At 36.9% G+C, this 14,734-nt stretch overlaps 1 protein-coding gene across 1 annotated transcript in view; it reads right to left on the reverse strand.

Moving 5' to 3' along the window:
* Nucleotides 1-14,734, reverse strand: part of rg (A kinase anchor protein rugose) — a 157,525-nt gene that overhangs the window by 55,604 nt on the left and 87,187 nt on the right. Inside the window, exons 14-35 of the mRNA XM_046633230.2 lie at nt 13,317-13,569; nt 13,026-13,168; nt 12,738-12,928; nt 12,556-12,664; nt 12,219-12,300; nt 11,799-12,115; nt 11,512-11,733; nt 9,656-11,426; nt 9,407-9,572; nt 9,182-9,335; nt 8,677-8,856; nt 7,977-8,117; nt 7,732-7,842; nt 7,470-7,641; nt 5,152-5,511; nt 3,751-3,881; nt 2,776-2,889; nt 1,722-1,929; nt 1,284-1,622; nt 717-843; nt 505-613; nt 52-227 (exon numbers count right to left, since the gene is read on the reverse strand). Coding sequence (XP_046489186.1) covers nt 52-227; nt 505-613; nt 717-843; nt 1,284-1,622; nt 1,722-1,929; nt 2,776-2,889; nt 3,751-3,881; nt 5,152-5,511; nt 7,470-7,641; nt 7,732-7,842; nt 7,977-8,117; nt 8,677-8,856; nt 9,182-9,335; nt 9,407-9,572; nt 9,656-11,426; nt 11,512-11,733; nt 11,799-12,115; nt 12,219-12,300; nt 12,556-12,664; nt 12,738-12,928; nt 13,026-13,168; nt 13,317-13,569 — 5,576 coding nt within the window. The remainder of the gene's footprint in view (nt 1-51; nt 228-504; nt 614-716; nt 844-1,283; nt 1,623-1,721; nt 1,930-2,775; nt 2,890-3,750; nt 3,882-5,151; nt 5,512-7,469; nt 7,642-7,731; nt 7,843-7,976; nt 8,118-8,676; nt 8,857-9,181; nt 9,336-9,406; nt 9,573-9,655; nt 11,427-11,511; nt 11,734-11,798; nt 12,116-12,218; nt 12,301-12,555; nt 12,665-12,737; nt 12,929-13,025; nt 13,169-13,316; nt 13,570-14,734) is intronic.

Below are 14,734 nucleotides of genomic sequence, written 5' to 3' on the forward strand. Positions count from 1 at the left end.
TTAGGGATTCTCTAGCGTGAGAGGAAAGAGAAAGAGATTACTAAGTCTAACCTTGCTGCCATCGGGTCCATGTATCCCCAGGCACCATGTTTGTTGGACAGTATATTGCGAACTTTTTCTAAAACTCGACTTGCGATCACGTTGTCTCTTCTTCGAGCTGCCGTTATTAGGTGATCACACATTCGCTCCTCTTCTCGACGGTCCAAAAGAGTTTGAGCACACTGCGACTGAAATACGAGTTACCTTTGATTAGCGAAGTACTTGTGTTTAGTAGAAAATGTGAGAAGTGTGAAATAATAGTATATTTCATATGAAGATGTCTCTTGGTGGCTTGCCACAAGGAAAAATTAAACCTAAACTACTTTATATGAGTTTAGTCAAAGGCTCGAATTGGTGAGGCATAATTCACTGTCAACGGAAGTTGTAAAATTGATTGATTAGGCAATTTCTAAGCTTGACTCACAACAATATAATTTAGAACACATAAAGTTCGAGACTACTCACTTCGAAGTCGGCGTGTTTAAGTACGTCATCGGCTCGCATCCTGTTCAGGATGAATTCTGCCTCATTTGCTACCCGAACTATGTGATCCTTCATGGCGTGAGATAGCAGCCTATAAAAATAAGTGACATTTTCAGATTCAGTTCACGTCATATGAGTAAAATAAGCGGAGGTATGTTGTCGGTGATGAAATTGAGCCGTGACTGTTGACTTACCTTCCTTCATTAATCAGTTCAATGAAAGCAAGACCCGCGTGTTTCTGCAAAGAATTTTGCCACTCCTGCGAACACAACAGCATGACAAGTTCCACAACGGAATTGCTGTTCTTGAAGGTGGTCAATCCTAATGAGGACAGGAAAAAAATGTAAAATTAATGCATCTCGCCGACTAGACACGATTTTATAGGCCTCTCTCAGTTCAATGTTCGGACAAGGGTGCATTTTAATGTACTTTTACTGTCATTCGTTTCACGACTTGAATTTTAATTTCTCATGTCCAGACATCCATCCTACATTAAATGCATACCAATAAGGTTGCCGCTGACGTTACACAAGAAGACCTTGAGACAATAAACTGAGAGTGTTATAAGTTTAAGTTATAGCCATAAAAATGTAACGCTAATACATTAAGCAGTGTTTAGTAGACGGAAAAATGTTGTAACATGATTTCTCGAGTAAAGTAATCAACGCGCATTCGTGCTGAAACGTTAGTTGCAATCGTGGAAAAGATTCGCGAAAAGAAACTCGCAGGTTTTATCAATTTATTTTAAACTTTACACGAACCTTTGCCCTCCATAAGCAATTCTTGTCCGTGTGAGCCAACAAGGGTTTTTGACAAGAATGGTGCAAAATCCACCATAATTTCTCTGAGTAGTGGGCATACAGAGCCCAAGGCCATTTCGAGCTTTTGTGTGAGCGAAGCTTCTCGCGATGGTGTTGGTATAGGAAGATGATCAACCAGTCCTTTAATTGGCAGATCGTCAGGCCGCGGCGATGTCGCTGTCATCATCAATCTATCTGGCACTCGTACAACCGATATTTCAGCTGTTGGTTTTTCACCACGTTCAGTATTAGCCAACATTTCCTGGTCCAAGCCATTGCCTTCATTGTCGGGAATATCGCCTGAAAAGAACGAAAAAGAACAATACATAAAACTGGGGGATCGAACAAGATGATTAACTAATAACAAGCTGAAACGTGTGTTGAAATTATTTTTCTCACCCCGCGAGTGAGCAATATTATGAATATTCCGTGGATCCTCTCTTGGATTTGTAGCAGAAATGGAATCTCCATCTTCATTGAGATTGACATCGGTCCAAGCATCTTCGGAGGAATTAAGCTTGTTTTCGTTATCAGTAGTCGCTTCCGAAGGACTGGGATCCGCGGTCATATTACTCTGGTGTATTGTTTCTTCGCTTGAGTCGTTACTCTAATAAAGAATGAACAAGATAGGATTTAAATTTAACTCTTGATAGTTGATTAAATTTCCAACTTCGGTGAAATCATGAAAAATCTGTTTGCTTTGATCTTTCTTTGTGCAATCGATCTGTACGTAAGTGATTGTGCAAACAAGCGGAAAATTGCATGGTGTAACATCCTAAGATTTTACAATGAACAAAAATAAAATTCAGTAGACGTTCCATCAGTTCAACGCGAATATGTGGACCTTTTTACTCCTATCTTATACAACAGTTTGATGAATTGAGAAAGATAATCGCAACTGGCATCTGCAAAGTAAACTTTGTATACCGTACTTCGACGTTATTCCAGGCAAAAGCATGTAATTGTATTACTGTAACTAAGAAATCTTCTAAAGTTCTCAAATTTCTTATACAAGACATTCAACTAAATTAATTATTGTATCAAACTTCTATAATATGGCAATCAATTAGTTTCACTCTGAAATTACTGTATAAACCTATGAATTGTAAACGAATATCCATGCGATTAGTAATACACATCTCACACAAAAACCGTTAATCAAATACAAGTAGAATAAATAAAGCACTTCATCGCTATGTAAGCCTGAAAAATAAAAAAACTTACTTTCGATGCAAGTATAAATCTGTGTATGTGTGATATTTATTTACACCAATGAAGAAACTGGTAACTTCGTGCAAAATTTAATGGTAATTAACCGAAAAATAACACTTTTAATTGAAATCCGAAAATTTGTTATGATTGTTTAGGTAGACTTTGAAGCAGCTGTAGCAAAGTTGTGAAAAATTCTCGCCATCTTTTTTAGGAACGTAGAATCCAACCAAATTTTTTATACCTGAATATTTCTTGGGAGTGGCTCAGGTCTTGGAGCATAACCAAGCGTAGAGTCAGGTAAGGCGTAATTGTCCTCCAGGATAGTCCGTGACCGAGGTACGCCACTATGACCTCCCTTCAGAACCGGTAGTTAGTACGCATAGCAATGCAAGCAAAGGAAGTTATCAGATAAGTCAAGGAAAAATGCCATACCTGCTTCAGTAAATAAACCGGACTTGTGGACCAATTTAAACGTTGTTCTTCGACAGATAGTTCTTTTCAAAACCAAATAATTTTTTTCTTACTCCCTTTCCCAGTGTAAGTATAAAAATTAATTACACATTCACGTCGTACTATTCTACACATAAGATGCTTGTTATGCTGCGTTAATTACTGAATTTAGACAACGATTTTCAAACTAAGTATTGATAAGGTTTTAGTTACAACTGGAATACTTCAATTTCTGATCTAATATGTTCGATTAACTATATCACAGAATATTATAGGAACATAGAGTAAAGTTTGTCAAATAGTTTCTAATCTAGTTAATTGAATCTGCTTCTAATGCACTAGTATTATTAGTACAAACATTATTACTTCTTATTAATCCGGTAAAACTACGTTTTAGAACTATAATAGAAAGTTTATAGGGATACAATAGCTTGATTTTTGTTAAATATCTCTGTCGTAAGCATGGCAAATTGAATTGTGTGGAAGTTGAGTTTTGATACACAATATACGTAAAATTTTAATAAAGAAACTTCGTAAAACTGCGCACGGTTTGCAGACAGTTGCATATGTATATCTGTTTCTTTGGAATCATGTAAGGACTCATGCAGCTGCCATGATTATTTAATTTGTGCACAATATATAATAAACATATAAATATGTGAGACACATTTAATAACTTGAAGAATGGAGGAGGTTGTGTGCGCACATAAAGTAAATATCGTGGTGGCGCTAAATGTTAATCCGATTATTCGATTACATGAATTACCTTGATAGATGCGGGGCCACTCGAGGAAACTTCATGGTCAGCCAATATGGAAGAATTATTTTCACCGACAATGATAACTTCATATTCGCCATCATCTTGGGAACCAGACTGACTCATGACACCGCCGCTTCCTATAATATGTATAATGCGTGGGTAAGATGACTGATGAAAAATCGATTATTTGTACATCAATCTCAGGGAAATTACAGGGACGTTTGTCATGCTGTAAATTTCACATATACGCCATTTGGTTACACAAATAAATAATTCGAGGACAACAATCAGAAATTTTCATATTGATCATGTTCAATCAGGGATATTTTGTTCCAGGCTGGAGGATGTAAGAATTCTATGAAAAAAAAACTGAAAGTACATGGGATTAACTGAACTTGCAAAGCTAGCTCATTTATACAGATCTGTGGCTCAATCTAAGTAATTGCTATCATTACCGGACTGAAACACCATCAATACGGTGGAAAGTAAACTCACATGCAACTTGGCGCTAAAATAATTGACCGAAGCAAGTAATTACAACAAGTAAAACAACATGCTCATGCACTTACATAACGGAACAAAATTCAACTTACATTGATTTAGAAAAGTGAAATATTCTACAGGAACAACGATACATGGTAGTACATTTTTCACTCATCCTGCTGTATAGATGTATGTACTTGACGTTGCAAATGAAAATCAGAATCGTGGTATGATACTATCGCGGAACGGACCAGGTTTAGTTGATTCAAGATATACTAAAATAATGCAAACGTTGGAGAAAAATTGTCTTATTCATTACTCAACTGTATTTTCGTGTTAGTAGAATCAATCGATATTGATATTGACTAGAATTATATGATTGGTACAATACTTGACGATTCATTTTTTGCTTGAAATCAGATTGGAAGTGACAACATGGCGTACGAATTCATAATTGCCGTATAGTATTCCAGTATACTACAGAAACACCGCCTGACTTCGAAAATGTGTAAAACTTTATACTGCAGGTCTTCAAACTAAGAATGTAATATTGACTCTAATCATTTACCTTAGATGAGCGAGTTTATTGTAAGATTTCAAAGTCCTACTCGGAACGTTCACCACTGATATATTTATATTCGAGTCTGAATAAACTATTTTCAGTATAATTCATAATACCAACAAGCTAAAGGCGTGTTTTTTTTTTATTACAGCAAAAAGGGGAATAGGATAGGATTACCAAAACTACAGTATTACATTATTTAAAACAAGCCAAAATAATAATAACGACCATAATAACGAGATGTAGGAGTAATAAGTACAGTAATAATAAAAATAATAACAACAATAATACGAAACGAAAATTCATTCTGTACTCAGAGGGAGCGAAGACGAGCAGTTCAAGGAATATGTACGAGCAATTACCTTGCAGACCGACACCAGAATTTCTATGATAGAGATTTCGGGGCTGATCGATATGCTTTTGAAGCGTATGATGGTGATTGTTGTTATTATGGTGATGATAATGATGATGGTGATGGAAGTTATAGTTATTCGAGTGATGGTTCGAGGAATGGTTATTGTGGTTATTCGGGAGATAATAACTGGATGGGGGCTGGCGACTAGTGTGCCTGGCAGCCGGTGGTAGTGGGTGCTGGTGGTGGTGCTGGCTGGTGTGGTGGTTCGCATTGGCGTTGGGGTGAGACCCCGGGAGGAACTGAGGGTACACATGGTGAGACCACTGCGGAAACAGTGGTCGCCCTCCTCCACCACCACTCCCATCTGCTGCGGAACCACATTATCCACCTTTACTTTCGTCCTTCTTTCATTTTCAAGCTACGTGCTAGTTCTCGCATTCTACTACGCCAGATACAGAGTCTAGTCCTATTCAGCTCCACTTCACAATATTGAACCAAAAGGGAAGAATAGTCGCGACAACTAAGCGATTACGATTTTCTCAATGTTTGTCAATCTTTTCCATACCAATGTAGAATTAACAGTGACGGTATTTGTCGAATGAAATTTTTTTTACAATCATTAGAAAGCTAATTCATCCAAATGTTTTGCACTTCTGACTCTATGCGAATGATAAAAATTGAAAGAAAACAATAAATGACGTTGAACTGTGATGTAAGAAATAATACTGAAAAGATACCAGAAAAGAACATTCGTTTGAGAAGTCTAAGAATTTTGCTGTCATCAAAAGTAATTCATTTTAAATGGAGACCCTCAAGTCGAATTCTTAAGATAAGAATTTTGCATGGCAAAGTGGGAAAAACATGGAGACTATAGGGGTAAAGGGCGATGATTGAAAAGACGATGTGCTATTTTGATCACTCTTACAAGAGAACTTTTATCCTAAGATTTTTTCACTTTCTATATAGATCCAACAGACGGTCAAATACCCCAAATTCACGGATGCTTGATTTTTCAAAATAAAGAAGCTCCAACTTCGAGCTTCAAGCTGTTTCGGAACCGAATTGTGACGATGAAATAAAATCGGTTACACAGTTCATGATGTACGTGATGTTATGAACTGATGAAGAGTAATATTAAAAATATATTGGTAAATGAGTGCAGACACATTCGACAAACATCAAAACTCTCACTGTCAGATACAGATAAGAAGATAATATTTATATCTACACCAGTGCAACCACGCATGCTTTTCTACCATTTGGAGCAAAGTGTTAAGATGTAATGTTTATTTATCGCTAGTGCAATTGTGATTTTCTATAACTACCTAATATAATGTTTTTCTAAAAGAATATCAGATTCTTTCATTTTAATAATCAGTAGAATGATGAGTTTTTCTTCAAGGACATGGTAAAATAATGTTTACGCTCCTTTGCGATTTTTATCGTACGAATTGATAGAAGAGAAAATGTTTTGATGGGTGTGGTACATTCAGCACATCAATTGGGTATGTATGCAATATTTAAAAAAGTTTTATACCAACGTTAGTTCACACGAAGTGTTAGAGTTATACTAGTTTTTGTATGAATTCAAAATCAGCAAGGACAAAAGGTGAAAACCATTTCAGTCTACAAACATGAATAATATCTGAACTACTGGTTCGTTGCTCTGCTGGTGCTTGCATTGGTGAAACACTTTGTTACATGCGGTTACAGAAATTGTAATACATGCCGTATGTTTAAGTGATGGCAGGAATCAAATTAAACAAACCTGATTACACTATGAAAAGTATCGGTTTTGACAATATCTCAAACTAAATGGAAAATTTATTTATCTGACACGTAAGAGTTTTGACTAATTGTAAGAAGAAACAAGACAATCTTCTTGTACCAGTACTTCTTCACGTCACTTTGAAAAAAACGATTCGTACGTCATGGGCATGTTTTAATCATTATGACAAAAAAAAAAAAAAATTACTAGATTCAAAAACGTAACAGAGCAAAAAACTGATAAAAGTGACCCAGAGAATAGATGGTTCGAAATAGAAAAATAATACTTTCACCTACACGAGTCAATCAAACGAGGAACGTGTCTATTATTAATAACATAGCATCGAGTGATTAATTAATGTTCGTAAATTAAGTGATAAATTATGAAATCGATTTAAGCCACAGAATTACGTCGATATCGTGGGTTGAAATTTTACTTCGTAGTTTCATTGACTGAGTCAACTATTCAGTATGTTTGAAACGTTAAATCAAATCTTCTTATTCATCATAGCAGATTAGTAAACGATTTTATACAGGAATAATAAGAGAGAAACTAACCTGACGGACTTCCGGGCCTAATGTTAGTTCCATTTGTTTGTACATTTTGAACTGGGCTCGGCGGTCGTTGAGGAATTGGTGGTTCCAGTATGTCGCGATATTTGGACACCATTAGTACAGAGATGAAGTAAACTATAGCCAGGGACAGAAACTGAGCCTGCTTGGTTTCTTCCTGTAACGAGATATGAAATATTAAACAAGTTTTGTAAACAAAAAAAACCTATGTTTCAAGATGAAGTACGTACGTAAGAAAGAAACTTACAACATCTCTGTAAATAACAGCTCTTAGGCGATTAACATCCATATCCTGCAACAACTTTTCAGGATCTTTGACCGGGCTTAGCTGCTGAGTTGCCAGCTTGTCCAAAACAATCTGAAAATGGACCGAATTTTAAATAAGTTCAACCCATGTCTGACTAATATGTGCATAGTACGTGATATGTGCATAATAAATGTAATTAATTATTTCAATTTTAGACGAGAAAGATTTGTGTAAAGATAACGTACCGTAGGCGAGGTCTGAGCTCCTCTTATGAGCGACTGTATGTGCTGTGATTTATTACTAGAACCGATCTGCCGACCTAACATGCTGTAAGGTCTGCCACGTTCTTTACACTCTAAGCAGTTTCTAACAGCACATGTACAGACCTAAACAAGCAATATGTTATATAATTACACATAAAAACGTATATAAAACTCGACGAAGGCTACTGATTAATTTGATTGTCATATCTACCTATTCTAGGTAATATTTACTGGTCGATTTTGAAGCCCTAAGTAAATCTAAGTGCATTACCTCGTTTAGAGTTTTATTCATATACAATTCTAAACTAGATACAGATTTATTATACTCAAAAATGCACAATAATACAAACGATTAGAGAAATCTGAAGTACACCGCTGCACACGATGTGATACTTAGATAAAGGGAATAAATTCTGATTTCAATATTCACCATGTAAAATTGCTTTCAAAAACGACTATTACATAATGCTACAGGTCAGGATGAAGAAATTGCGATCGAAGTCAGCCGTTTTCAATATTTAGTAGAAATACTGCGGCTATATTGTACAAATAAAAATTTTAAGAAATTAACAGATTTTGGAATAAGGATTTCAAATATGTACAGAACTATTCGAGTATTTCGGAATTTTTATTTTTTGTTTCTGATAAGAAAATAATTTGAAAAACATAAATAAATACAAACCAATCGTAGACATTGCCGTAGGATCCCACCGCTGGACATATTTTTCTCTGCCTCTAGTTCTCCAAAATTTAATGAACTAGCGAAAATGAGTACGTCGGCCATATTGACTAGTCTTTGCAGAAAGGAAACAGCTACCTCAATTGGCATACCCTGAGTCGGCTCTATTACATCCAGTTCGCTCTAACAGAATTATTTGTTTATTAATGATTAAAAATGAACAAATATACACTCTTACGGCTTTTCGTGTTTCAAACATGTGTTTCGGTTCAGAAATTTTTTTTTTTCACAATCTATTCGTCGCGCAAATCATTACATTTGTAAACACTCCAATGCAAAACGGGTAATGGCTATGCGACTACTATAGAATACATAAATGTATTGCTCAAGTGTTAAAAATGCAAGATACAGGTAATCTAAATTAGGTTTTCAGAGAGAAAATAAACTGCTGTTATGATGTAATATTTAATTATATATTGAAATGAAACATTAATTCATGTATACTCACGTTGGGCGAAGTCGCAGATGCAAGTAACGGAAGGAGACCACCGCAGGCTATTATAAGATTGTCGGCAAGCTGAGATATCAAATGAACAGTATTCACTACGAATATAGCATTCTCGCTGCTGTTTACAAAGTCTAATACAGACTTCGTTGAATGGCTGCAAGAGGGGACATAAAAATCAGTTAATACAGATTATATCTAATTCGAAGTCTTCTTTACACTACGTACCTTCTCCAGACTTGAATGTCAGTTTCCAGCGAAAACAGAACGTCGGAAAGTAATCTCTGATGTATGTACGACCATTTGAACTCGGGTATCCTAAATGGAGGTCGTGTAGGGCCTGGACTGAACATCGGTCTTGTGGAAGGGTTTCCTTGCTTTGCTCGTTTTGACTCTGAAGATAAAAATAATGTTTTACGTTGATTTGTGAGTTATGAAATTGGTAGATGGTGTCTCTTAACGAATAGATTCACGCACCAAAGTGATTAGGGTCTACTTGTGTCGATGTTGAGGCACTCCTTGGTCGCTTTTGGGGTGACGACATCTTACGCAACGGAATGGGCAGAGAAGGTGCGTCATCCATACTTCCATCGGTGATAGTCTCAGAGGGAACAATTGGCAGGCTGGATCTGCGATGAGCGTCTATGTGATCTGTAGTTAAGTTATTCAACAACTGATCGTCAGTCGTAATAGTTTTAGAACTAACAATTTTAGGCACACCGTCGGGTAAATTTTTTGTTGCATCACAGACCGTCGATATTGTTGGAATATGCTGTTTAGGATTTGGCACTTGAGTCACATTACCTACAGAACTTTGAACGTCACTAATATTAGAAACACTATCTTCTATTTTTATCGTTTCAGTCCTCACAGGAATGTCTGTTTTATTATCACTTATGCTAATAGAAACATTGGACGGTTCTCCTGAACGTTCATCATTTACCTCCTCTTTGTCTTTTTCTTCATTGCCATTATCATTACCATTAACAACAGCACTTTTATCCTCTATTACAGTCTCGACCGTGCTATTATCTTCGTTACTTCTTAACTCACTATCTGCTACCGATCCCAAATCATTACCCTCCACATCTATTTTCTCTTTACACGCTTCAGAGGTTTCTATTACACTAGTTGAGCAAATTAGACTTTTTACATTTTCTGCGTTTTCATCTTTCTTTTCTTCGTCAGTCTTGACGCCAACGCTTCCATCATCACCTTCGGGTATTTTTTCATTGCTAACATTCTCCTCCTCAACCGGCGGAGTTTTTACAACGTCCTTAATGACTTTGTTCAAATCATCCTGATTCAAACTGACTTTGACCTCTTCGTTTTCTATAACATCTTGATGATCGTCCGCTGAAGGTTTCTCGACGTCTGTACTAACTTTTGATTCATTTTCATCAACAACCGGATTTTCAGATTCCAATTCTACATTGGTGTCAGTTTTTTCAACCGAAGACGTGGTTACCAAGTCTTTGGCAGATTCAACAGATTCTTTATGCTCATCAAGAACAACCTTTTCCACTGCGTTTTTGTCAATACTACTTTCATCGCTAGCATTATCTTCGGGTTTTTTATGTTCTTCGAACTTCTCATCACTCTCATTTTCTGCCATTGGCTCAGCTTGAGCCTCTGTTGTTGCTTCGGTTTTAGTTTCACCCACTATTTTTGATTCATCAGTTTCATCTTCTGCGTCTCCTTGAGAAACTTTCGACTCCACTTCTTCCTCGATTTTGGACTCAGCATCTTTTGCCAAGGTTTCATCACTATCTTCTTCATCAATCGGCGTTATTGCTGGACTGTTATCTTCTCTTACAATCAATGGAGAACCTGCATCACTCTGTGACTCTTGAGTGTTGGTAATAGTTTCTTTCCTTGTTTCTTGCATCATTGAATCTGGACTGGAGCTTTCTATTTTATGAACGTCACTGTACAAATCGCTAGAGCTTTCAATAGATATAATCTCGCTAGTTTCATGCGTTGTTGGCAACGAAATTGGTTCACTGTTCGCCTCCTCAAGAATAGTCGGTGTGTCGGAATTATTCTCCCGAGCTGTCGTCGGTGTTTCAGGTTTGTCACTTAGCCGAGAATCTAACGACACTGCCTCACTAGATTGCAATGTATCCAACGTTTCACTACGAGATTTTATTAAGGCTGGACTTCCGTCACTTTCCGTATTGTCTATTGAATTGAGATCGCAGCTGCATGATTCGTCCAAGCGATCAGCCGCGTCTGGATTGTCAAATTCCTGAAAACCGCAAAATTTTGGCGATGTTAACATGAATGTGCTGAAAGTAACAGTTTCTACAGTAACAAGTGAAATAAATAATAACCTTGTAATGTTCTTCCGAATTCGGCAGAGTAGGCTGCTGAGCATTGGTCCAAGGTATCGGTCTAGTGTAACCATTATTACCAGAGTGTTGTTGATCCCATCCTGATATTGTGCTGATTGGCCTCTGTTGGCGCAGTTCCGGATCCGTTATGTTGTCCGACCTCTGACGCTCGTAATGTTCGTACATTTGAGCAAATTGTAATTTAAACTCTTCGTATGACACCTAAAATATTCAATCGACAGATTGTCAAATTTCGCTAAATTCCGTCGTAAATATTGTACACTTACTTTCGAATGAACGATGGCCAATGTATCGACCCAGACTCGCCATCCTCCATACTCGTGTTTAATAGCATGATGAAGAAGCATACGGAACAACGAGTAAACCATATCCGAAATCTTTTGTTCCTCTGCATTTTTTGGGTGTATGTAGGCCATTGCGATCAACCATTCTTGCCATACGGACATTTGCAAAACGGTCCGTCGGTTTTCACGATTGTTGTTACAGAGCAAAGTCATGTCTGAGAGAAACAGTTTCTTCACTTCTAGCAACTGTTCCGTTTGCTTTGACTGTCTCACCAAAGTTGCAACGACTTTTAATATCACTAAAAAAGGGCAAAAAATATTATAAATGAACTAATTCTAGTCCAGAAAATAAAATCTTCTGAGATCCGAATCATCTGAAATTGGATAAGACTTGTAATTTACTTGGATTTTCCAATCGGTAGAGCGATTCAGGCTCAGGATGTCGAGTGTACAGGATTTGTTGACTTATATGTTCAGTCATGATCTGTAACAAATTATGTTGAAAATTAATTTTGAAGGGAGTTTTCTCGACCGTGTAAGATATCTGGGCATTTTCTTGGTATCCTCGGTTGTCAAATTAAAAATATAAAAACGACGTTTCGGCCCTTGGGGGGGCTCCTCAGACCATAATTTATTAAAAGAAAGAAAAAAACTTTGTACGTTGTTTTTACGTTTTTAATTTGATGACCAACGACACCGAAAAAATACCCACGTCAAACATTGATCTTGGTATCCGCACCTCGTAAAGAACGTTGTATGTTGGCAGGGACAGAGTCTCTTCGTTCAGCAACAGTCTTTCAGCCAACAGTGTATAGAGATTATGCGGACTCATGACATCGTACTTTCTCCTGGATCAAAAATTTCCTTAGTATTTTGAATATCGTGATATGAAAATTCATGACGTTTGATATTAATCCTTACTTATGCGTACTGCGACTCAAGAAAAATCCGAGCAGCTTAAGAGCTTGAAGACGTATTAATTGACTCTCCGCAGCCAAGAGCTTGAAAATTGTTCGCACTCCTTGTTTAGCGTCAAACGCAGGCACCATAGATGACGGATGTTCTGACATCAGAGATATCAGCATTTGCAGAACGTCGTGCAAATTGTCATCCTGAATGTGATGGGGACCAAATCAGTGGTTGCAATAAAAGAAATTAGTGAACTATGGCGGATAAAAACAAAAAAAAAATGTATATAAAAATGCTCACCTCATGCATCGTTGTTAAATAATTGAGAATGCTTTGCAGCTCATCGTCCTTCACGCCGTTTCCTATCATTATCAATTGCTTTAAAAATAACAGGATGTACGAACGTATCGTCAAAATGTCCTTCTGCTGCGGACGGGGTCCGTCTAAAAATTGATTAATCAAAATAATTAATAACTACGCCAAGATAATTTATACTTTTTTCCTCCCCAAAGCCCTTGAACATCAGCCTGTAAAATTGACGGCATTAAGGTGAAATAACTGAGATGCATAGTGAAATAGTAGACCACATACCCAGTCCCTTGGGTGTAATGCCGCTCTTTGCTCTTGGATTAGCTACCCAGTAGTAATACTTTAGAGTGTGTACGGTTTGCAGCACTGTTGATACTCTTCTGACGTTTGAATATATTTGGGTATCGCTGAGGAATTCGGTTGCCAGGTATGAGTACAGGCGAGATTGTACTGGTGCCGGAGTGTAAATCCATAAGGCAGGATTAAAGAGGACATGGTCCAGCAGCTGCCATGTCAGGAATGAAAAGTAAAACAACTACATCACCATGGATCTGCCTGTCCTTAGGACACACCAATCTAGCCGACTTTTCATTTTTTTTTTCCCATCAAATTCATTAAATATTTATGTCAATGCAGTAAAGAAAAAAAGACTGTATTTTTATGTCAATCTCTTAATGCCAGTTTGCAAGTGACTAATTTTGGTTTCGATGGTCAAGATTATTCGCCGTTTACATTTTTCACGAGAATTCATTGACACAGATTGGATAATTGTACACAAAACGACATATTGTATCAATATGAATTACAGGACTTAAGCCACAACGGATAGAAGAGTTTACAAGTGGTAGACATTCAACATTCAACATGTTTGACATAATGGCTACTGTAATTGGTGACGAATCGTTAACATGAGGACAAAATGAAGGATGATGAAAGAACATGATTGAATCTAATTTTTAACTGCAAAATGCGCGTCGAGAAAAGTCAAATTTAGATGCACAAAAGAGACTCGGTTAGCAGATCAGCAAAACGTTGTAGAAAAATAAATTTTACAAGCAGTCGCAGAGTAATGATTGAAATAAAAAAGTAGAGAATAATCAAAGCTTCGGAAACTTTCCAAGTGCAACAAAGAGAACTGCAGTACGTTTGCTTCAGGAGGAAGTCTTTCAATGGAAATGAATCATTGTAATTCATGACCGATTCGAATACGCCGCGTACACGCCGTCGTTCAATTATTTTAAATCGAATACAGAAATGGAAAAACTTATCTTTTCGAGCTCATTTGTTAAGTGTGAAAATGTAATGAGATTTTTTGCGAATACTTCAAGAAATTCGAATGGAAATATAATTTTTAGACAGTTCTATTGGCAATAAAAATAAAATATTGCAGAGGCATTAGAAAAGAAACAAATTTGAAAGTCGGTAGATTGCATGCTAGTCCATTGATTGAGAAACTTAGAAGTAGCTTAGTAAATAATTCAGCCATGCTGAAGGGATCTTGAGTACGAATCATGTCAAGCAAGGGGTTCTATGACTAATCAATAGGTGTACTGCAAATTAGAGCTGTACAAAAGTAACGACAATCAAAAAGACTGTCTAATACAGAATGCTAATTGTTGGGATAATACTTTCAGCTAGTCGTTACTACGTTTGGGAAGAATGTACTCGGAGAGATTATAAAACTTAGCTAAAATCGGTAT

Source organism: Neodiprion pinetum, chromosome 6 (genome assembly GCF_021155775.2).
Source record: "Neodiprion pinetum isolate iyNeoPine1 chromosome 6, iyNeoPine1.2, whole genome shotgun sequence".
In the NCBI taxonomy this organism is placed as follows: domain Eukaryota; kingdom Metazoa; phylum Arthropoda; class Insecta; order Hymenoptera; family Diprionidae; genus Neodiprion; species Neodiprion pinetum.